The sequence below is a fragment of the Liolophura sinensis genome, chromosome 1 (assembly GCF_032854445.1).
Source record: "Liolophura sinensis isolate JHLJ2023 chromosome 1, CUHK_Ljap_v2, whole genome shotgun sequence".
Lineage (NCBI taxonomy): Eukaryota > Metazoa > Mollusca > Polyplacophora > Chitonida > Chitonidae > Liolophura > Liolophura sinensis.
The window spans coordinates 88068722-88094141 of NC_088295.1; the positions used below are offsets into that span (position 1 = coordinate 88068722).

General features: G+C 40.3%; 1 protein-coding gene across 2 annotated transcripts in view; it reads right to left on the minus strand.

Moving 5' to 3' along the window:
- LOC135461996 (macrophage mannose receptor 1-like) overlaps positions 1–25420 on the minus strand; it is a 46856-nt gene that overhangs the window by 4319 nt on the left and 17117 nt on the right. For both annotated transcript variants that reach the window (XM_064739317.1, XM_064739316.1), the window contains exons 15-45: positions 24575–24719; positions 23772–23810; positions 23289–23465; positions 22515–22631; positions 20554–20670; positions 20109–20156; positions 19663–19812; positions 19164–19246; positions 17953–18106; positions 16950–17099; positions 16422–16504; positions 16099–16237; positions 15691–15876; positions 14983–15146; positions 14300–14419; positions 11451–11566; positions 10972–11114; positions 10187–10395; positions 9594–9724; positions 9427–9479; positions 8396–8563; positions 7533–7571; positions 6540–6715; positions 5909–5973; positions 5171–5268; positions 4572–4706; positions 4201–4329; positions 2814–3010; positions 1975–2074; positions 1059–1303; positions 576–744 (exon numbers count right to left, since the gene is read on the minus strand). In XM_064739317.1, coding sequence (XP_064595387.1) covers positions 576–744; positions 1059–1303; positions 1975–2074; positions 2814–3010; positions 4201–4329; positions 4572–4706; positions 5171–5268; positions 5909–5973; positions 6540–6715; positions 7533–7571; positions 8396–8563; positions 9427–9479; positions 9594–9724; positions 10187–10395; positions 10972–11114; positions 11451–11566; positions 14300–14419; positions 14983–15146; positions 15691–15876; positions 16099–16237; positions 16422–16504; positions 16950–17099; positions 17953–18106; positions 19164–19246; positions 19663–19812; positions 20109–20156; positions 20554–20670; positions 22515–22631; positions 23289–23465; positions 23772–23810; positions 24575–24719 — 4045 coding nt within the window. The remainder of the gene's footprint in view (positions 1–575; positions 745–1058; positions 1304–1974; positions 2075–2813; positions 3011–4200; positions 4330–4571; positions 4707–5170; positions 5269–5908; positions 5974–6539; positions 6716–7532; positions 7572–8395; positions 8564–9426; positions 9480–9593; positions 9725–10186; positions 10396–10971; positions 11115–11450; positions 11567–14299; positions 14420–14982; positions 15147–15690; positions 15877–16098; positions 16238–16421; positions 16505–16949; positions 17100–17952; positions 18107–19163; positions 19247–19662; positions 19813–20108; positions 20157–20553; positions 20671–22514; positions 22632–23288; positions 23466–23771; positions 23811–24574; positions 24720–25420) is intronic.

Below are 25420 nucleotides of genomic sequence, written 5' to 3' on the forward strand. Positions count from 1 at the left end.
GCCCGGTGACACAGTCACGACAGCGACACAATGTCCGCTGTCAGGGCCCGGTGACACAGTCACGACAGTAAAACAATGCCCGCTGTCAGGGCCCAGTCACATAGTCACCACAGCGACACAATGTCCGCTGTCAGGGCCCGGTGACACAGTGACGACAGTGAAACAATGCCCGCTGTCAGAACCCGGTCACATAGTCACCACAGCGACACAATGTCCGCTGTCAGGGTCCCGTCATACAGTCACGACAGTGAAACAATGCCCGGTGTTATAGCCCGGTCACATAGTCACGACAGCGATACAATACCAGCTGCCAAGGCCCGGTGACATAGCCACAATAGTGAACCAATGCCCGCTGTCAGAACCCGGTCACATAGTCACCACAGCGACACAATTTCCGCTGTCAGGGTCCCGTCACACAGTGACGCAGTGAATTCATGCCACTTATTAGGGTTCAGTCATACAGTTGTGGCATTGAATGTGCCAGGGTCAGATCATGGAGGTAAAACTTATGCCCGATGTCAGACCCACACTTGACGCGCCGATAGTTTTCACGTTAAACACGGAGCATATCATACCTGGGTTGAATTTACAGATTGAGGGCAACTTGTAAGAACAGTTTGAATCTCGCCAATGGCCGTTATTCACGATGAAGACACAAGTTTGTCCATTCCTGGTCGGCTCTCCACTGGTCCAGCTGGTGTATGTTACCGGCCAGCTGTCCGCCCAGTCATACAGCCCTGTCTCCTGTCAGTAACGAACAATAGAATTTACACAATAAACATGTTTAGAAAGATTGTGTTTATTTCAAACACGAATATTGTCTATAGAAAAAAATAAATACAATAAATGGAATACTGATATACAAAAGAGAGGGTTAGACGCAACATAGAGTGGCTAGTTCCGTATTACAGAAACAAGCGATTTTATTAAAGGTGCAATATTTGGGACCCTTTGCCTGGAAGTGAGATCGACTCAATGAACTCCGATATAATATTTAGTATGATGAGAGAGATGAAGAAAGCACGAAAAAGGTCAGGAATTATTATGCTGGATCTTACCGGGGTTTGTCTGAGGCCAATCCACGCTAACGACGGGTTAAAACGTATCAGACTTTGCACGTAAGCCTGCTCATAGGAGCTCGTGATGGAGGCGAGATAGGCGCCATCACTTCTACAGGACTGGGCCGCGTCATCCCAGGTTCGCCTGGTCACGTCCACCTTGAAGCAACTGGAGCCGTATACCGTGTAGCCAGGCTTACAGTACGACGGAGCGGGAGATGTCACTGGTACAGGATTAGACATGCCTGTTAAAGGAAAATAAAACAGAACGGGAATTTCATAACTTCATGTTATGGTGATCACTGAAAGATACCAGAAGTATTTCCCCGGGAGACTGTATGCAACAGACTATAGAGGTATCCCCTTAAATCTATGATTTGATTTATTTTATTTCATTACTATATTACGCCGTACGTAAGAATATTTCACTTATACGACGTCGGGAAACTCACAGTCACTTGCAGGTTATTGGTAACCAGCATGAGCTGAAATTAAACTCACAGGACCGCATTGGTGAGAGGCTCCGAGGTCATGGCGCCGTGCTGCCACGCTAACCACCTCCGTCACCATAAAGACATGATTATCACCATATGTTAGCACCATCGAATATTAACATATGGTTTCATTTGCTTTTACACAGAGACCACAACTGTCTGACCATAAATTCATGCAAGCTAGTTTGGTGAATGTTTTTTGTTTGCAAATTGCAGCTATGAATAACATGCATTCATTTAATTTCCCTGTCTCAGATTTCCATCTACGAAACCTCATATTCCTATCCGCACACATTGAGCAGCGACTAATGACCTGCATTTTTCGTCAGTCAGAAACCAGGCATTCTCCTCAAATCATATATCAACCAATGAGCTCAATCATCAAAAAATTGCAATTTCCCTCTAATGATGAAAGCACTTACTTCGGGGAGCCTGGCATACATATCCTCTCAAGGCGCTACAGGACTTGTCATTCCAGCCTCCGATGTTTGGTGCTTTGCTGTACACCTCAATACAGTCCTCCTAGAACAAAATCCAGTATCATAGATAGCAGCACTTAAATCAGGATTGGCAATTTGAAAATCCACGCTATAAATGCTATACGGGCCAGGAACGAACCGGAATGCAAAATTTGCAAGGCACATTGAACGAAATTCCGTCTGTACCTGAACTTGTTATGCTAACGATCTGTGGTTTACCCTAAGCAATCCAGTTTCCACCATCCATAATGGTGATAATGCAATTAATGAACTATTCTTCAACGCGAGGTTAAATAGCACATTAATAAATGAATTAGCTTTGCATCCATAAAATTAAATACAATGTTAAAAGCTTGGTGGTAGAATACACAACAGTTTATGAGCTATGATGACATGTAAAGAAGCTTAATTTTGACTTTTTCATCGGCCACGGTGGCTTGCGCTGAAAACATTTTCATCTTGGCGTCACAAAAGACACCCGTATAAAAGCCAATCAATAACCGCACGGTCAATTCCCAAAACTACGTTCAGCATAAACTATTATGCGTCGAAACAGACATTCGTATACCAGCCGTCAACCAATGACGTTTCAGGTCAATAATCTCAAGATCAATTAATGTGCAAAATGAAGACGGAATCACGCAAAGAAAAGAAGTCCACAGTTTTCAATGATAACTAAAAGACGCAAGGACTGTTCTTGGTGAATAAATGAAATCAGCATTCAAATCCTACAAGTATCTTGTCTTACAACAGATTAAGGGAAAACCGCTCGATGATCTTACCATGTTTCGAGTTTTTTGTGAAATCAGTCCAGAAAATGGCCAGGATAATGGTCGAAATCCGTTTGGTTCTCCAGGAGCCCAATGAGTGTACGTGACTTTAGCATTGTCAACCCAAACAAACTGGTTTGGGGAAGCCTGGTCGTTCAGGCCTATCCACACGTTGTATGGTCTAGATCTCAAATGTGACGTGATGAAAGCTGTGGGTGGGAATGGCAGTTTCTTAACACATACACCACTTTACAAGCCGGGACTCACAAAAATTCGCAAATCAAAGTTTTCGGAAATAACCTTGTCTTTAGGTTTTATATCGTAAAATTAGGATGTTATTTGCGATGAAAAATTGATTTGTGTAGTTTTTTGAAACTGAGTTTTCATTTTAACTAATTAAAAAATGGTAATGTTTCATTAAACTACAAGAAGGCAGAATAGCCCCAGTTCATTAAGTTACAAGAAGGCACAATAATCCCAGTTCATTAAATCACAAGAAGGCAAAATAATCCCGGTTCATTAAATCACAAGAAGGCAAAATAATCTCAGTTCATTAAGTTACCAGAAGGCAAAATAATCCCGGTTCATTAAATCACAAGAAGGCACAATAATCCCAGTTCATTAAATCACAAGAAGGCAAAATAATCTCAGTTCATTAAGTTACCAGAAGGCACAATAAACCCAGTTCATTAAATCACAAGAAGGCACAATAATCCCAGTTCATTAAGTTACCAGAAGGCAAAATAAACCCAGTTCATTAAATCACAAGAAGGCAAAATAAACCCAGTTCATTAAATCACAAGAAGGCAAAATAAACCCAGTTCATTAAGTTACAAGAAGGTAAATAATCCCAGTATTCTGAAGCTCTACTGTTCGAGAATATTATACTGCCACTAAAGTCACTGAATGACTGTTATCGACCCAACGTTGTTCAAATTCCTTATTTATTTTCATACAACTTTCAAAACCTTGAAAAATCTCTCTGGCTATCGTTAGGTTTCATTTCCAGAATATATGCTGAAACTATGTCACTGCAAGCAGATCATATTCTGTGGTCCACTGACATTAAAGTATTTAAGATTTAGTAGATTTAAAAACAGCCTACAAGAGATTGTTTTCAGGATATGTTGTGAAAGTGGAATAGCATTAGGGTTCCCTATTCACATGCTAAATGTTAGAGAGGTTTTGTCGCCATATCTGGAACATTAGAGTCTTTGCTCTAATATAAGACCAAATAGATATAGGTGCTTCAGTGGCCTAACATGTGAGGCGAGGTGTGATGAATGAAAACTGCTGCATTACAACCCAGTTAAAATGTGAAACTGTAGGTGTGAATGCGTAACGTAAAGGTGCATGTTCATGGCCATGACATTCACTGAGAGCCGGCTGTCACCCTTACATTGTTCCAGAACGTTGCTGATGGTTGCCAGGGTTACGCCACTGCCCATCTGCTTACACCTGCTGAGGGCTGTGGTCCAGTTAACTTGATCCGCTTTTGCATCTCCTTTGATGATGTAACATCTGGAATCTTCAGAAACAAACACCATGGCACCATATTATACATTAACATATGCATGACGCCTATTGCCATTTTTGTATACAGTACGGTCAACCAAAACATGACAAAGGAATAAAAAAAATACATGTATATATAAGATAATGGAAAATTGTCGTTATATATGTATGTCGTAATGCAGCTATGTTTCACCGCTGTTCAGTGATTCAGGCTTTACGACGCACGCTCTTACAACAAAGTTTTACTCTAATTACCCTGGCCAAAAAATCCTTGAGGGCAGTTTCCAGGCGCCATGGTGGTAGGGGGTGGTCTTGTATTGGGTGTTGTACCATTTGGAGCCTTACAAATAAACCTCTTTAAGTAGCCACAATTGTTGTCCTGCCAAAACCCTGAAGGCAATAACAGAAATATCAACATCAGACGCTTCATACTGCTTGTCCATTTAACGGTGAAGCCTGTTTTGTCTTGACATATTCCGAGAAACCATTTGATTACAACACAGCAAACTAGTAGCAAATAATAAATCTTTATCCATTTTACTGCAACCAGGGCATTTCAAAATATATTAATTGTGATCAACATTTCAATTAATATACTATTAAATATAGGATACCCAACAAGGCAAGAAGAAAAGAATAATTTGAAACACATATTTGTCCTTGTTGTAATATCGGAACCATGGAGCTATTCGTTTATCATAAACCAAGACTGCAATGTATAAATTTAAGACCGTGCATTAAATCAACTGAGCCTTAATTTTACAGAGACTACTCACCAACAAGATGACAATAATACACACATATAAGGCTTAGCTTGATAAGATTGTTTAAGTAAAGATTAAGAAAACACTGACCGTCCCTGATCATTTGTACACAGCTTTGTTGGCCGTAGGCGTCATTTGGCTCATTTTGATACCAGTTGATAAAATTCAGGGGCGATCCATCCGTCCAACTATAACAAAGCAATAGTCATTTAACCCATTCATGTCCATGTTAGAAGTCCAAAGTAGAAATGATCTGCACGAGCTCATGGATTTAAATGTGCCAGATATTCACCTAACTACATGTAAAGTACAGTATTAAACTATCATTTTCTTGAGGTCAAACATATTAAACCAGAAAATCGATTACTTTTTCACTTTTAGCACTTATCATTTCCATCATTAAACGAAAATGTATTCCCATTATCTGACTGATGTTTTACGCCGTACTCAAGAATACTTGGACGGCACCCGGTATTATGATGGGAGTAAACCGGGCAGAGCCCGAGGGACACCCACGACCAACAAATTGCTGGCAGACCTCCCCACGTACAAGCGGAGAGGATGCGGGCATGAACTGGACTTGAACGAATAGCGACCACATTGGTGGAAGGTTGCTGAGTTATTGTGGCGTGCTATCCACCTCAGCCACGGAGGCCCCCTGAAATACAGTATAAAATAGGGCTATGATATCTTGCATATTGCACCAGTTTTCCCAGAATGCAGGCTAGTGCCAGGTTGTTGGAAGGCATAATTGTATCACATTAACCGCAGTATACAGTGTTCTTGGCCAGTAGGATATTGGTTCGAGGCTGTAACGAGGCAACTTACTTGTATCCATTTTCACCGATATCATTTAAGCCGATCCAGAATGAGTCAGTGGTGCTTCTAGATATCTGCAGAAATATGTGAATAAATGTATTACACATCGATCAGAAGGCTGACGTATTCATTTATTTATTTGATTGGTATTTTAGCCGTACTCAAGAATATTTCACTTACACGACTGTGGCCAGCATTGGACTGGGACAAATCCAGGGCAAGTCCAGGGTTACACGGGATAGGAAACTAGCATAAGTCGGACTTGAACTCGCAGCGACAGCATTGGTGAGAGGCCCACGGTCATTGTACTGAACTAAAACACTAACCACTCGGTCATGGAAGTAAGCTATTCGTACTTATGCTATGACTAACGAGTAAGGTCATTGTTATTTGTAAGGGCCCATGGTTTGAACTTTGCAAAAAGTACATGGGACAAGTATGATGTTACTGGAAAAGTATAAGGGTGACGCCACAAAGATGAGTTGCATAACTACTCTCTTGTCTTGAAGAACAGAACGACAGAGTCTCATAAACCTTCCATTAATTTATTTGCATTAAGTTTGAAATTTAGCATGCGTGAAAAAAGGTCCCCTCAAAGATTTGACAGTGCGAACAAAATCCACAGTAACAATTTTCCCACCTTAGAAATGACGTAGTCACTCTCGTCATGGTCGTGTATGCTGACAAGCTCTCCACCGTTCTGCACGCAGAATGTCCTGGAATCGTAAAATGATCGGCGCCCCTTGCTGACATAGTAACAGTTGCCTTTGAAAAAGCTCCACAGGCTTAGATGACCGCTGCAGGGAATGATCGGACCTACAACACAAACAAAGTTTTTCAAAACGGCACCCTATTTATTACTGACATTACAGTTTTAACACCATTATACGTTTCCACTGTAGAGGAAACTTGACACAACATACTCCTATAACACTGTACAGGAAACTTGACACAACATACTCCTATAACATTGTACAGGAAACTTGACACATTATACTCTTATAACATTGTACAGGAAACTTGACACAATATACTCCTATCAAATTGTACAGGAAACTTGACACAACATGCTCCTATAACATTGTACAGGAAACTTGACACAACATACTCCTATCACACTGTAGAGGAAACTTGACACAACATACTCCTATAACACTGTGGAAGAAACTTGACACAACATATTCTTATAACATTGTACAGGAAACTTGACACAACACTCTTATAACATTGTACAGGAAACTTGACATAACATACTCCTATGACACTGTACAGGAAACTTGACATAACATACTCCTTAAACAATGTAAAGGAAACTTGACATAATACACTCTATGTAACACTGTACAGGAAACTTGACATAACATACCCCTATAACACGGCACAGGAAACTTGACACAGCATAACACCTATAACACTTTAGAGCGAGATTTGCATGTTATCGGATGGCCTCCTATTCAGAAGTCAGTCCTATTACTTTGTAAACTAACGATGACATGTGGGATTTCGAATTACAAGATAAAAAATAAGATCGTAACAGTTAACGTTGTATTTTGTGCAACATGTACGTCATTCACAACTGCTGAGAGCAAATTTCAGTCGTGCTGATTCGGTGAATTTTTCAAATAAACTATACCTAGAGTTGGCATGGCGACGTTCCGATTCGGGGACGCTCCTGAAAAAAAACGAAAGCAGTGAAGTTAAAGGGATGAATCAGTCACTTCTTCTAAACTCTGATTTATGCCTTACTCTTAGTGAATGCACGTGTTTAAATTGCTCCATTGACACAGAATCAAAAGTCCCTTTCACTACAACTCAGTGGGAAACCTATCCTACATAAAGTGAAATATGGCCCAGGCTGTATTCTGCATGCCTTTGCCATGGCGTTTTATGACAAACAGGTTACGAAGTACTCCTTTTATTAAAAGAAACAACCTACAATTAGGTTTGGACCGGACTCTCAGAATGCACAGGAAAACGTAGCCCATTTCTAGTCACTGGTTCCAGTGGTCTAGACATCAGTTCTAGTGGTCTAGACATCATAAGAACGAGTTCTGAAGTCTTCTGTGTTAGGAGGAGAATTGCCGTCGGTAACCGGCGAAGTGCAGTTCGTACATTTTCTGTAGAACTCTTCTTCCCAGAAGGTAGCGAACAATACAGTTCGTTTTCCGCTTGACGATCGGGAAACCGGAATGTTGGACGTAGGTTCCGAGTTTACACGAACAAGCCGACAGTTTTAACGACTCTCACTGGCTGAAAGGCAACACACCCCCAGCATAAATTACAGGGTGTTAAAGATGGAGGACGCGATGGATTCAGCCATTTATGCCAGCTTTTTCCGTATTCAGGCTTTACGTGCATGGCGAGGAAAAATCGCAAAATTATGCAGCAGGCACCACCAGAAAGAAAAAAATAATGTGCCCTTTTCAGCCTATAATATCATGTTTTTAAGTTTTCTTATCCTTTAATCGTAACGTAAGCCGACACATCCCGTATTACCTTTCATCACTTTACAGATGTAACTCTTGGCCAAGTTACAGTTGTCGTCGTTCCACTGATTGGTATTCGCGTTGAATTCCCCGCAGTCTTCGTGGTGTTTATGGTCATCGGGTTGATGCGGCATCCAGTTCGTGTAGTCAACAGGCGTTCCGTCACTCCATTTGAAACCTGACCACAACATATCACATATGGTATTTCACATGTTAAAGTTCCAAAATGCTGCAAATCTATGTACAGAATTTCATATATATGGCTTGACTTATGTGAACTACACGGTGTAGGCTTATATAATGCCAACAAGTGCATGGTCATTTCCAGAAAGCAACAGTAAGCTTGTATTGTCTGAGCTGTAAATGCGATGTTCCGATGAACTTCTATTTATCAAGGGTACACCTGTTTTACGAAAGTATACAACCGAATACACCTATGCAAAGAGCTCAAACCATGATTTGGTGATAGAATGAAATCGTATACAATTGAAAGGCATAATAAAACTATAAACTCATGCTGCGTGAATGCTGGAAACAAATACACAATAAACATAAATATTGTTTGGTTTCTCGTTTTCTCATTATGGCATTATATAACTAATATGTTACAATCTTTCCTATAAATATATGATCCTGTAAGTTTCAAAAAATATACGTAATCTACCTATTATCTGTACGTCAAGACGTATATCTAAATAGTCAGAAGTATGCCAGTATGTGAGGCAAGTAAGCGATGTTGCTAAAATAGAGAAAGCTATGTTGAGGAATTATGGGAAATGCTTGATCGTGTTTTTGTTGACGCATGAACACCGACTCACTGGATTGTTTGGAATACAGGGGTTCAGTTGGGTGTATTAACAAAATTTTCTACAAGAAACCATTGTGATTTATTTATAAACAGCAACGTGACATGGGTTGTTTCCGTGATTGTATCAGCCAATCAGTGCGCAGTGGAGTATGCAGGCGGGGAATCATATAAAGTGGACGTGGCATATTTCTACCTATTATATATTTCTGACTCAATTAAACTTATTGCCTCACCCTTTTCCTTTTGAATGTCGTTAATTCCAATCCAGAATATACCAGGATACTTTCTAAAAGAAAGAAAAAATAAAACATCTTCAGCCTCCAGACGATACGTTTCATGTAGTCAACTGTTTAACTTGGGAAATGTCTATCAATGCAGTGAACATGTTATTTTTGTGTACCTGATAACACTTGTCTTGACAAAATCCTCCTCGTCTTTGCTGTGGAAACTGACCAAATCTCCACCATATCGCTGGCAGTAGGCACGAGCTTGAGACCACGTCTTCCGTGAAGGTCCACTCGAATAAAATGCCTGCCAACACAAACGGGTGTGCTATAATGGAAAGATTTGTTGATTCTTGTTTCGTCCAGGAAATGTATGAGCTTTTATTTTAGTTATCATTTAGTGTAAATTTAAAGGCAGTGGTTGATATATCATGTTAACCAGACCATCATAGGGATGAATACAAAGCATGTATTAGCTGTTAGTTTATAGGCAATCTGTAATACAATGCGAGATGTCATTTCATAGACGTCAATATAATGTGAATTGTATCATCCTTCTAGGATGCGTTTCCAATGCATGAGCCACTGGGTATGAAATTAGCTTCAATCACCTTTATTCAAATCAATTTTATACAAATGTTTATTTTTTTCTATTTGCTGTGTACATGAAGGCCTCAGACTGTAGTATTATAATGATTGAAGGGAAGGCCTTTCTCTGACATAAGTTTGGTGAGAACTAATTGTATTGGTTTAAAATACCGCCACCAACCCGGTAACAATATCCTTGGCGCTCAACGAAAAAGGTTGGACAGTTGGCAAACGGGTTGGGCGTTGGTTTATCAGGCGCTGGAGTGGTGAATCCACCGGCACGAGCCGACTCACAAACAAACGGTAACTTTGTGCCTTTATTCTTCTGGTTTCTCCACAATCCGATTGGTTTTTCAGCGGTGATTGTCACTGCTCCAGCCGCCTCATTGCCTATTGTTAAAACCAGTGCAGTTGGAAGAATCGTTTATTTATCCGTGACTTCCAACATCATTTGTCTTTAGAGAGAATATGCGGCGTTTCTGCCTTTCAAGACTGGAAATAGCGCAAATAAATGAAACAATAAGTAATTCCTTACTTTGGCTTTTTAAGGACTTGCAATCTAAAGCCTTAAGTTGTTTGATAAATACGAGTCCTGGAGTGTATGGATAAAAACCTCATTTAGCGTCTCTGGTGAGTGTCCCTTGATGAGTTTACCAATGTCTGGTCATTCAGTGTCTACCTTTGGCCTTGGCCATTGCTTTTTATTTCTTTATTATGTCCACGGTTTCCCCGTTGATGAAAAGTTTATTTGACAACAAGAGAATTTAAGCATATGCCAAGGAAAAGTAAATCTTATTCCAAGAAGTCTTTTTACAAATATGATGGTTGTTTACGAATCAAGAATCGGATAACTGAAATGATGAATAATGATGATGCCATTTAAGATATCTAATCAGGATTTGCCCACCTGGGTGTAGCTGTGAGAATCAGTAACAATATAAAGAGAGATGCACTGGCTAAACTCACCTGTATGAGAGACGTCCCAGTTTGTATATGATATGGCCTGACCGCTTGTCCATTTGTAAGTTTGAGGATCAGTGTTGGAGAGTCCGATCCACCAGTTACCTTCCCTGTCTGCCAACTCGCTGGCTATGAAAGCTTGTATATACCTGAAACAGGATGATGGAAATGTTTTTGAGGAAAACATTTTGTATCGGTTAGACCTTTTGTTCCAGTGATAATTATTGGTGAGAACAGTCGGTTATGGTGTTTTTCGCCATATTTCACAATTAATAATTTATTATATTATTTATTTAGACTTTTTAATTTTGACTGGTTGAATTATTTCTGGTATTGTTGTTTTCGTGTAGAAAAAGCGCTTCTGGATTACACTTTTCTTGTATGTTTTACTCGGGAATACGAAAGCGCTGAACACATGTCTGTTTAAATCTAAGCCAACCTAACGGAACGTTCAAGACGCTCATTCCGTGGATGTCACGTCTTACCTTGATGTTATCGTAGCGAGATGCCCCTTCAGCTTGGACACACAATATTTCTCAGCATTGCCGAAGGACTGTTTACTTGTGACAAAAGTATAGCAGGTGGCATATAGACCCAGACCCTGTAAAATAGCAAACAAACGTGGCTATGTTTTTACGCCGAACTCAAGAATATTTCACTTATACGATGGCGCCAGCATTATGGTGGGAAGGCCCCGGGCAAAAACCATGACCATCAGCAGGTTGCTGCTAGACCTTCCTACGTATGGCCAGAGAGGAAGCCATCATGAGCGATCGCATTGGTGGAAGACTCCTGGGTCATTGCCCTAACTATTGTTATTTTTTACCTACATGTTCAAGTTGATTTTAACCAGTGATTCTCGATGGGTAGTTAGTCAGTCATTCTGAATGGATAGTCGGTGACACAGGATGAATCGTTAGTCAGTGATTTTATATGGGTACTTAGTGATTCTGGATTGATACTTTGTGGCTCTTGATAGATGGGTAGTCAATAATTCTATATAGATGGTTAGTCAGTGATTCTCAATAGATAGACGGTAATATTTGATGGATGTTAGTCAGTGATCCTGGATGGATCTTTAGTCGATGATTCTTGATAGATAGACGGTAATATTTGATGGATGTTAGTCAGTGATCCTGGATGGATCTTTAGTCGGTGATTCTCGATAGATAGACGGTAATATTTGATGGATGTTAGTCAGTGATTCTCGATAGATAGACGGTAATATTTGATGGATGTTAGTCAGTGATCCTGGATGGATCTTTAATCGGTGATTTTAGATGGATAATTGGTCAAAGGCTCTGTTTAGATGGTTAGTCAGTGGTTTTGATTTTGATGAATTGTTGTTCATTGATTTGATATGGGGGTTAGTCTTTAATTCTGGATGGATTATTAATCTGTTAGTCATTGATTCTAGATTGAAGGTTAGTCAATGACACTGAATGGACGGTTTCAGATTCTGAATGGATGGTTAGTCATTGATTCTTGATGGATGATCGGTCAATGATTCTTGGTGGGTGACTGGTCATTCAGTCTGGTTGAATGGTTAGTCAATGATACTGGTTGGATGGCTAATCAGAGATAGAGGACGTATTGTTAGTGAGAGACAGTGGATGGATGGTTAGTCAGAGATAGTGGATGGATGGTTAGTCAGAGACAGTGGATGGATGGTTAGCCAGAGATAGTGGCTGGATGGTTAGTTAGAGATAGTGGAAGGATGGTTTGTCAGAGATAGTGGATGGATGGTTAGTCAGAGACAATGGATGGACAGTTAGCCAGAGATAGTGGATGGATGGTTAGTCATAGATAGTGGATGGATGTTAGTCAGAGACAGTGGAAGGATGGTTAATCAAAGTTAGTGGAAGGACGGTTAATCAGAGATAGTGGATTGATGGTTAGTCATTAATTCTTGATGGATGGTTAGTCAATAACAAAGGATGGGTGGTTAGAGATTTTGAAATGATGGGTAGGCAATGACAATGAATGGATGGTTAGTCATAGATACCGGATGAAAGGTTATTCAATGACACTGGATGAATGGTTAGTCATAGATACTGGATGAAAGGCTATTCAGTGACTCTGAATGATTGGTTAGTCAGAAATAATGGATGGATCATTAGACAGTGATTCTCAGTGGATGGTTTTGTCAGTGACGCTGGATGGATAGTTAGTCAGAGATACTGGCTGGATGGTTAATCAGTGACACTGCATGGATGGTTACAAGCTAACTCTGGCTCAAACCATATGTAACAAGTCTATATTAAAGTGAAAACTTCGGAAGCATGGCGTGAAATATACAATCCTGTAATACACGTATGCCTTATTTTAATGGCGGCTCAAGATATTACGTTATACTTTAACATACTCATTAATCTAATAGAATTTTTGTATTCACCAAGAATACCTCAAAGTGTTGCCTTTCAGTAAATACCAGACTATACTATACTATTTATAGTCTTAGAATGCATTGTAAAGTTTGAAAACGTCATAGTATAACCTGCTTTATAACTTTTAGGAATTATATCACCGATTTTGAACGGTAAGTACGTGTACAATATTTCGTGAATGACTTGTCTTAGAATGCATTGTAAAGTTTGAAAACGTTATAGTATAACCTGCTTTATAACTTTTAGGAATTATATCACCGATTTTGAACGGTAAGTACATGTACAATATTGCGTGAATTACTTGTCTTAGAATGCATTGTAAAGTTTGAAAACGTCATAGTACAACCTGCTTTATAACTTTTAGGAATTATATCACCGATTTTGAACGGTAAGTACGTGTACAATATTTCGTGAATTACTTGTCTTAGAATGCATTGTAAAGTTTGAAAACGTTATAGTATAACCTGCTTTATAACTTTTAGGAATTATATCACCGATTTTGAACGGTAAGTACGTGTACAATATTTCGTGAATTACTTGTCTTAGAATGCATTGTAAAGTTTGAAAACGTTATAGTATAACCTGCTTTATAACTTTTAGGAATTATATCACCGATTTTGAACGGTAAGTACGTGTACGATATTTCGTGAATTACTTGGGCTATTATAAACATTCGACTCAATTTGCGCTGAACGAGTTTTGGCCAAAATATGAAAATATAGCCTCCTTCATGTTTTGGCGAATATTTATTTAACCGTTTGGATATTACTTAATATCAACGGCATCAGTGTTGCACACCCACACCGTATTTTAACTATTATAATAAGTTACATATCTTAGGTATGCCTTGAGTACCATCTTTAATAGACAATTTGTTTTTTACCAATTAACTGTAGGTATTTTATTGTCGTGTTCTAATCTTTTCTTCCCAAACTGTGTTTACTTACACTCTTACAGCCAGCTTTCATGGGATTTTTTGTTGTTAGAGCTGTCGGTTGCATTTCCATCTCACAAACGTATGCTCTGACATCCTGTGTTGAACAGGGGTAATCGTCCCATCCGCCTTTCTGCAGTGACAAGATAAGAGAATGATAATACAATTGCTCTATAAGCGAATCTATAAAACTGCTCGTCCTATACAGACGGTTTGACACGAATAGCAACCTGCTTCAGGACAGGTGAGAAAGCCTATAGCCTTATAAGGCACAAAGGCATGGTATTGTCTGGTGTGCTTGAATTTTGACATGCGCTATTTTTTTCCAATTCTTTCCGTTCTAATGTTTTAGTAGACCAAGTCACATCAGTGGTTTCTGTTCAATGTAAATGTAATTTAGGCCACATGTGGAAAATCACAAAAATGATAACACCATGCAGAAATCAGATGTTCAAAAATCTACCAACAGTTAGGCTTGACTTGATTCTTAATACCACTCTCGTTCTGATTCATAACTATAGTCCAACTTCAAGCCACATGACGTTCATACCAGAAAATAAGTTCAACAAGCTCTGAACTAACAAATCTAGATTTGCACCACGAGTGCCATGGAATACAAACTAGTGGCATATCATAAATGACCTAATTCAGTTGTGTGATAAGAGTGTTGAGGAAAAGACTTGATGCTTGTAATACCTTATCCCGATTCATGGCAACGCAGTTTTCCGTGCCCCCATAGTTGTTAGGTTCGCCTTTTGCCCAGTTCGTGAACGTCACAGGCGAGTTATCTGACCAACTAAACATCCGATGTCCGGCGAAGTTATCAATGTCGTTCAAACCAATCCAGACAGGAGAGTGGGCTGGCAACACATACACATGGTATAATCCATCAGCACCTCCACGGCTTATATGCCAAGTTTTTACACTGATTTATTTCATTGGTGTTTTACGTGGTACTCAAGTATATTTCACTTATACGACGGCGGCCAGCATTATGGTGGGACGCAACCGGGCAGGGCCTGGTGGGAAACCCACGACCATCCGCAGGTTACTGGAGACCTTTCCACGTACATGTCGGAGAGGAAGCCAGCATGAGCTAGACTTGAACTCACAGCGACTGCATTGGTGAGAGGGTCCTGGTTCATTGCGCCGCAATGGCATGCTAACCGACTTGTCCATGGGGACCCATGTTATGCCTAATGAAAGAAACTATATGTAAGATTTCCAAGTTGTTTATTTCTTTTACCATTACTGTTGTCACGTGATTCCATGCACTTAATGGCTTTTTTTCACAACTGACGCAGATAATTCGATCAAAGGAAATGACACTGGCTAAGGTTCAGGTAATAAAGAAAGTGTTATATTTAAAGGAAAATGAAGCCCTGGCTATGTACATATACTAACCATGGGAGGACCGAGAAAACACAAACTTCTGTTCCTGAGGCCGGGTAATACTGACTAGGTCGGATGACATGGACTGACAGGAGGCTCGGGCGTTCTGCCAAGAACCAATGTTTGGCTTGTAACCAACGAAATAGCAGTGGCCCTCGTATCCTACCCAACCGTCAGGGCAACCAAGCAACAAGCTCGCTGAAATAGAACAAAACAGGCCGAAAGTTTGTCAATTTGTGTTAATGTCCTCGACGAGTATAGTGAGAGACTCAGCATCTGTCATATTGGTCTTGCTAAACATTGAAACCAAGGTATTATCGCATTAATAGGAGCTTGTCAGTCGTATTTTAGAAAGTAAATGTGATGTATATGTGTATGAAAATATCTGGATGGCAATCTTTTGGTAGAAGCTGGTGATACCTGAAGATTTCTGACAGACGAAGCCGTATTGCTCTGTACAGCTGCGGTCTCTCCACTTGCCGGAAGTCTTCATGATCGTACCACAGTCCTCGTTGTCCTTGTTATCAGGCTGACCTTTCGCCCAGTTAAAGAATGGCACCTGCAAAAACAACACACGATTAGCTTTATATCAATGTCGCCGTTATACATGTTTGACATGTCAACACTATTAGTCTTGCTTCCGCTTTCTGCGCACTTTTAACTCTGAACACTTATAAAGAGAATACATTACGTGGCTATTCAGCGGGAAGATATGGGAGGGGGCTAACCAGAAAAGTACTCACTTTATCTGTGCTGTCCAGCCACGTGTACTTCTTGTTCTTGATCTGGTCATTCAGTCCCATCCAGCTTTCTCTTAACAGTTTACCTGCAACAACGTTCCCACAATGGTGTCTTACAGTCACAAGGTGTCTTACAGTCACAATGATGTCTTACAGTCACAAGGTGTCTTACAGTCACAATGGTGTCTTACAGTCACAGGGTGTCTTACAGTCACAATGGCGTCATACTACAAATACATGTAGCTCGCAGAATTTCACTGATGTGTAACAATGCTCTCTTGGGGCAGACGAGGGTAAGCAACTCTTTGGTAAGTCAAGCTACTGAATCTATTGATCCGAGGTTACCCACTGACAGTATAAATAACCTGACAGGTATGGGGAATTAACTTGCTTGATAAACAACATTTATGCTTATTTCAATAGCGTCAGCTGTCTATTTACTCATATGCCAGGAGTTTTAAACTGACCGTCATATATGAATCCACACAACAAGTTTGTTTGATTTTAATTATTTTCTTAGAAGTCTTTTACCTGTGATAAAGCTTTGCACATCTTGTGTTTTGATCGTCAGAAGGTCCGCACCCATATTTTTACACTGTTTACGGGCGCCCGCCCAAGTAGCGCCAGAAGTGTTGAACAGGTAGCAATTGGTGCCAAGTAAGTACCAGTTCTTTCCACAGGCTGCAATATAACAAAGTATCGTGAAAATACTGGAACAATATAACAAAGTACCGTGAAAATACTGGAACAATATACTTAACTACTGTGCTGACAACAATTTATTTATTGAGGTGATTGACCTTTAGCACTGTAGTCAATGGTCTTTCACTCATCAGATAAAGCTTAAGTTTGTCAGTGGGAGAAACTTAGGTACCAGATGTACATGATGGATTACTGTGAAGTCCCATCCGATTCAGCCAGGGCTAAATTCGTGCTTCCTAACTTAATGACCCGGGAGAAGACCGACTGCGTCTCAATCTCCCTGGCAACTGATGGTTAAGATGACAATTTTGCAAAGTGGGTATTATCTATTATGTCAACCCATGTTGGCTTCCTCTCCAGGCGCACGTAGGAAGGCCTTCCAGCAATCTGCAGATGGTCGTGGGTTTACCCCAGACACAGGCCGGCTTCGTTCCACCATAATGCGGGCCGACGTCGTATGAGTGAAATATTCCTGAGTACGGCGTAAAACACCACTCGAATAAATAAGTAAATAATTTTCCATTATGTCGTGGGGGAACGGTAACTTTACCTACATCATTGAATTTACGAATATGATGCTACCAAAGTAGAAGTTCACAGGTGCATTCTAAAGTTTGCAATAATGTTCAAACATCTATGTGTAATCAGCAAATAGCAATACATCGCATAAAGCAGAGATAATGGTAACATTTGTGTTGGGGGGTCAATCAGAACTGAATATCCTGTCCGGAGAGAGGGATTCCTGTCCACGAACTAAGCAGTGATTCACAGCATTGTGATCAGAAGATATGTCTGAATTTGCTTTCCTGTTCCCCATAGCTAATCTACTCACTGGCTGGTTTCTGACAGATATAGCCCCATTTTCCGTTGCATTTATTATCTCTCCATTTTCCCCGGACATTGGCAGCCGTCTGCACGGTCACGCAGTCCTGGTCTTTTTTGTGGTCCGGTTGTCCGGAGGCCCAGTTTTTAAATGCAATCGATGTCTGTAAATGATATAAGATAAAGTCAATTAGGCCTTTGTTATAGGTGGCATAGGTGGCCGTTTGTTATAGGCGGTCGTTTGTTATATATGTAAGTGGCTGTTTGTAGCTGGTTGCCTTTAGTTATTGGTGGTCGTTTGTTATTGGGCGGTGGTTTGTTAGAAGCGGACATAGGTGGTTGGTTGTTATAGGCGGCCGTTTGTTATAGGCGGTCATAGGTGGTTGTATGTTTTAGGTGGTCGTTTGTTATGCGTGGTCGGTCGTTAATGGTGGTCGCTTGTTAAAGGCGGTCGTTTGTTATAAGCGGTCGTTTGTTATGCGTGGTCGGTTGTTAATGGTCGTCGGTTGTTATAGGTGGTCGTATTTGGTATATGTGGTTATTTCCCTACCAGGTACTCCCCGAACCGCATACGTGTATATACTGGCTTTAACCACGCTTTCAACATTTTTCGGTCATTACACGACACCGTATCCTAGTAAAAAAAAATACCCTGCAGTCTCCATGTTCACATTGGAAACATGTCAATCTAACTGCTCACATATTTACAGCGAGGTGACAGTAGAAATATGTTAATTTAACCGCACAGGTATTTATAGTGCTGCCACACTGGTAACATGGCAGTCTCACTACTCACGTATTTATAGTGGTATCAAAGTGGAAAGATGTCAGCCTCACCGCTCACGTATTTTTGGTGCTGTTATGCTGGAAACATGCCAGTCTGATCGCTCACGTATTTACAGTGTTGTCACACTGGAAACTTTCCAGACTAACTGCTATTTTTCGGTCAATCCACCCTAGACCGATTCAACAAACTGAGGATCAGTTCTTTAAGGGATTTTTCTATTCCCTGGAAAACAGTTATAAACATGCAATAAGACATTTTATGTTCGTGTATGTAGATGCATAATGTAACCGTTTTAGTTCTTTTTTTAATACTTAAACACTCATGGAGTCAAGGACAATACACAACTCTAATTTGTAACATAAGCCTATTGTCACGTCTTCACTTATGGCCACAGCCACCAGCCTTGTCACTGTTGATTGTCACTTATTACTTACCGTCTTGTTGTCATTATTCCAAATAAATGTTTTCTCCTTGAACCGGTCGTTTAAGCCAATCCAGCTTTCAATTTTTATATTCCCTGAAGACAAAGAATTTGGAGGGATAACACACAGAAACGCATTGTATTTTAGCCTTAAGTATTTTAAATTTCTTATTTTATTTTTAAAATCTTAATTATAAGTAACCAAAGTTTTGTTGATGCAGAGAAGACAAATTCACATTCCCTATTACAAGCAAAATCATGAAATGCTCTTGCAAAATAAATCAAAAATTTACATAAATTATATTCTCTCCCACAGCTGTCTGACAGCTATCACCTTTGACGTCACAAATGCAAGTGACTTAATTTTCTGACTGACCGCCGAGAGCCATGCGCACGTCACGAGAACACGTCTGAAAACTTCGTTTTTGTACTTTTGCATGTCAGAACACATCTTAAAGTGCACATCAGGAATTAAAACCACATGTTTCATGTTTTCCTTTAAGTCTAATTACCATTGATGAAACCCTGGGTAGCGAGGTCCGGCACGATAGCGAGGTCTCCACCTTCACGCAAGCACGTGGAACGAGCCTGTCCCCAGTTGGCCCTCTTCTGGTTGAACTCAAAACAAGTGTTTCCGTACGCAATCCAGCCCTCGCCACAGACTGTGCGGGAAAATACAGGCTAGTACTTAGGATCAACAGAAGATTAGGGACAAAGGGAGACAAGTCTCACAACACTCACACATATACCTACATCAGTCAGTTAGAAATGAAAGTATATGAAGAGAGAATGTAATTTTAGGAGAACAAAGAAAGACAACTTTTAGACAAAGCCTTAATTAATATTAAGATTATGAAATTGGGTCAGATTTTAATCAAATACATATTAAGATACTTTTCTTTTTGGTAACAGCCAAAAAATTCTATCTGTATATCACCTACTGCATGATTTCTCTTACCTGGTTCGATATTAGTCGATTCTGTGGGAAGTGGACGAGCGTTTTTACCTATAAAATAAAGCACATCGAATGTACGGGTAATGAGTATTATATTTATGTATCTTTTTTTATTCCTGATTGGTGTCATAACCAGCATATCAGTGTGTCAGTGTGCCATTTAAACACAGAATCCTTGCACAGAGCAAACTTACAGTCCAGTTTCCTTGTTCCAATCTGTAAACCTCAGTGCTGAGCACCAAGAGAAGCAGCAACAAGTACGATTTTAAGTCTTTAGTACTAGGATACCGTGATTCATAGATTAATACTGTGTCTCCAAGCATCGCCTTAGTCTTAGTTTGGCACAGACTTAGTCTGCAAACACCACTGTGCGGAGAATCCTTTAAGCAATAAATAAAAATATAGAGTGAGACAAAAAAGCTCACCCAAAGCGAGTCAATCAACCTACCTGCTTTCTTACAGACAAAGGGGTATCGAATCCAACACTCGGCGTCATCCCAAGCCTTAAACTGAGACATATCAACCCTCAAACAGTCTTGTCGGGATTTCCAGTTGTCAGGTTGGCCTATGGACGTGGAGAGAGAAAACATCGAATGGTATAGCTAGAAACATCCAACGGCAGAGCTTGAAATAGCCATCACATGGTAGGCTACAGCTGGAAACATTCCACGATACTGCTAGAAACATCTCACAATACAATTATAACAATCCATGATACAACCCATGGTACAGCCAGAAGCACCACATGGTAACGAAAGAAACACCAAACGGTAGAGCGTGCAACATCCATTTCATGGTAGGCTATATCTGGAAACATCACATGATACAGCTAGAAACATCACACAATTCAGCAAGAAACATCAAGTGATTCAGCTTGAAACGTCACGTGATACAGCTAGAAACATCGCACGATACAGCTAGAAACATCTCACGATACAGCTAGAAATATCACATGATACAGCGAGAAACATCTCACGATACAGCTAGGAACACCCCAGGGTACAGCTGGAAGAAACATCGCATGTAGAAAAAGCACTAGGTTCAGGTATAGACATCAAACGACTTAGTAGGAAACTGCCTGAAAGTGACAGACACATTTGACATGAAAATGAACACTATGTGCCAACTTTGAGCGTGTAAACACCCTGTGCCTACTTTGAGTGTGTACACACTGTGTGAATACTTTGAGTGTGTACACACTGTGGCATTGCTGTAGACATAACTATACATTGGTAGATCCATCACTGTAAGAAATTAAAGTCCAGAATGCCATATAAGGCCAGAGCATGATGGAATAAATCATTCCGCTCTATCAGACGCCAGAGCATGGTGGTATAAATCCTTCCGCTCTATCAAACGTCAGAGCATGGTGGAATAAATCCTTCCGCTCTGTCAAACGCCAGAGCATGGTGGAATAAATCCTTCCGCTCTATCAGACGCCAGAGCACGATGGTATAAATCCTTCCGCTCTATCAAACGTCAGAGCATGGTGGAATAAATCCTTCCGCTCTGTCAAACGCCAGAGCATGAAGGAATAAATCCTTCCGCTCTATCAAACGCCAGAGCATGATGGAATAATTCCTTCCGCTCTATCAAACGTCAGAGCATGGTGGAATAAATCCTTCCGCTCTATCAAACGCCAGAGCATGGTGGAATAAATCCTTCAGCTCTATCAGATGCCAGAGCATGGTGGAATAAATCATTCCGCTCTATCAGACGCCAGAGCATGGTGGAATAAAGCCTTCAGCTCTGTCAGACGCCAGAGCATGGTGAAATAAATCATTCCGCTCTATCAAACGTCAGAGCAGGGTGGAATAAATCATTCCGCTCCATCAAACGCCAGAGCATGGTGGAATAAATAATTCCGCTCTATCAAACGCCAGAGCATGGTGGAATAATTCCTTCCGCTCTATCAAACGCCAGAGCATGGTGGAATAAATCCTTCCGCTCTATCAGACGTCAGAGCATGGTGGAATAATTCCTTCCGCTCTATCAGACGCCAGAGCATGGTGGAATAAATCATTCCGCTCTATCAAACGTCAGAGCATGGTGAAATAAATCCTTCAGCTCTATCAGACGCCAGAGCATGGTGGAATAAATCATTCCGCTCTATCAAACGCCAGAGCATGGTGGCACAAATCTTTCCGCTCTATCAAACGTCAGAGCATGGTGGAATAAATCATTCCGCTCTATCAAACGTCAGAGCATGGTGGCACAAATCATTCCGCTCTATCAAACGTTAGAGCGTGGTGGAATAAATCCTTCCGCTCTATCAGACGCCAGAGCATGGTGGAATAAATCCTTCCGCTCTATCAAACGTCTGAGCATGGTGGAATAAATCCTTCTGCTCTATCAAACGCCAGAACATGGTGTAATAAGCAGATTCATACAAGTCAGATTTTAGCGTACCTTTTCCCCAATTCATGAATGCAAAGCCGGAACCATCTGCCCATTCCCAACCACCCTCCGAATTAAGGTCATTTCCGCCAATCCAATAGGACAGGTAGGTGTTCGTCGTCAAGCGCCCTGGTGATAAAATGACATCATTACCACATAGTCTAACACAGCCAAAGATGGTCAAACACGAACGTCCATGATGATTTTATTGTCAGTCCGAAATTAAGTGTGGGAACCGAGAATCCTACTGACATGTCCTTCATCTATAAGGATGTCCTGGAGATGACATGTCCTTCGCCTATAAGGCTGTCAAGGAGATGACATGTCCTTCGCCTATAAGTCTGTCAAGGAGACTTGTCCTTGACCTATAAGATTGATCTGGAGAACACATGACCTTGACATACAAGGTTATCCTGGAGACGACATGTCCTTAACCTATAAGGTTGACCTGAAGGCGATATGTCCTTGACTTATAAGGTTGCCCTAGGGACTACGTATCGTTGACCTATGAGGTAAGATGCTTAATTCCGGCAACCTTCGGCTGGACAGTGCCGAGGCGTAGTGGTTTCCCTCAATTTAGCGTCAATTTTCTTGACCGAAATTAGATTTATTTATTTATTTGACTGGAATTTTACGCCATACGCAAGAATACTTCATTTTTAAGACGTCAGTCATGATTATGGTGGGAGGAAACCGGACAGAGCCCAGTTGAAGGCCGAAATTAGACTAGTGAAATATTTCCCTTGATACGCCCAGAATTGTATTAAGAGTTATCATTTCTGTTACCTGATATGTAGTTTTGTTCATCCAGGCTGATAATGCTAGCCAGGTCGCCATTATTATCTGAATTTCGACAGAAATCTCGGGCATCCTTCCAGCTGAGAGGCCTGTTGACGATTTTGTAACAGTAACCACTCAAAGGGTTCTCGTCCCAAAACGGGCCACAGTTTGTGCTCCACGTAACTGAACAAAGAACAACATTATATCACATTATATTTTCCATCATCATACATACCTAATTACACCATATTATATTTCAAATATCAAACCCACTGTTCTCAGAAGCATGTTATAATTTAGTCACTGTTTACAAAATGTGCATCGCATCTTCAGGGCTGCAATGTCCGATGTCATCAATAATGTAAATTATTGACATAAACCTGAACATTTACCCCAGCGACCTAACGTACACTACATCTGGGTTAGAAACTTCTGCAATAAACGGGATCCAATTTTGATAATTGGTATATTTGTGATCATGTCACTTACCAGCGGGAGTTGTCGGTCCAACTGTGGGAGGGATGTTCGCTGAAACGAAAGTGAAAATATGTCCACAGCCGACCAAAATTGTTTCGTAACGTCGCTTAAATTGTTGCTGTTTAACTGTATTAAGACATGCACAAAAACAACAGATAAACACATGCTGAAATAAAAGTAAGATCGACATTTTAACATTATATTTATGTTTTCACTGGAAATAATTACTGTTCCCTCCAAACTGGTGAACTCATTTGTAACTTCTAACCTGTGTATAAAGAGGCACAGTACAGGCAGAATCCTATATATGTACATCTACACACTATATCCAGCTGTATTTTGCCAGAGAAAATGCTGTAACTACTTTGCATAGATAAATGGAGTAGATCTATAATAATACTGTATATATACCCGTACATATACCTGTACATACACCTGATGTATACTAACGGTACTGACTTACTACATTCCTTTCCTCAAGTTCATTATAACTGTAGCTTTTTATCATGCTGCTATATATTTAAATGACATTTGCACTCTTAGAGCACATTGGCTGGTAGAAGGTGATAGGGTGTACTTTTACAACAGCTTACGTATGTTACTATGCTACTGGATGGAAACATTCAGTCAGAAGACAGTTGTTACAGTATCAACGGACAATGTATCGCGTGTGAACGAAACCGCCAACAAATGTCACTACAAATCTGCTATTATATTATGTGACGCCCTGGCTGACATTTTCCGCGGATTTACTTTTGTAGGTAATCGTTCATAAACGTACGGAAGTAGGACGAATACAAATCATAGCTACTTACTATGCTGCTTTTCGCAGATGTATGGGTAAGATTTGGAACAATCCACAATCTTCCACTTGCCCTTGTGACCAGACGCACCACTCACAATTCCGCAGTTCCAGTCAGCGCGCTTTGTCGGCTGCTTATTATCCCAGTTTAAGAACGTCTAGAAACACGAAACGGTATATTTTGATAATTTGTAAAAATAAAAATTCTTTTCATGTTATATTGTAACGATGTCAAAGGTTATGATGATACATGTAGTAACGAATCTGTCTTGGGGAGTAATGTATTGCAGACAGATATACACCTAGGTAAGATTCCAATAATGTGTTTATTGCTTCTAATTTATGTTTATCGGGCAAGTAAACCAGTTGGAGAGAGTCGGAAGGAAAGTGGAATTTATGTTTATCGGGCATGTAAATCAGTTGGTGTTAGTCGGAAGGAAAATGTAATTTATGTTTATCGGGCATGTAAATCAGTAGGTGTTAGTCGGAAGGAAAATGGAATTTATGTTTATCAGGCATGTAAATCAGTATGTGTTAGTCGGAAGGAAAATGGAATTCATGTTTATCGGGCATGTAAATCAGTTGGTGTTAGTCGGAAGGAAAATGGAATTCATGTTTATCAGGCATGTAAATCAGTTGGTGTTAGTCGGAAGGAAAATGGAATTTATGTTTATCGGGCATGTAAATCAGTTGGTGTTAGTCGGAAGGAAAATGGAATTTATGTTTATCAGGCATGTAAATCAGTATGTGTTAGTCGGAAGGAAAATGGAATTTATGTTTATCGGGCATGTAAATCAGTTGGTGTTAGTCGGAAGGAAAATGGAATTCATGTTTATCAGGCATGTAAATCAGTTGGTGT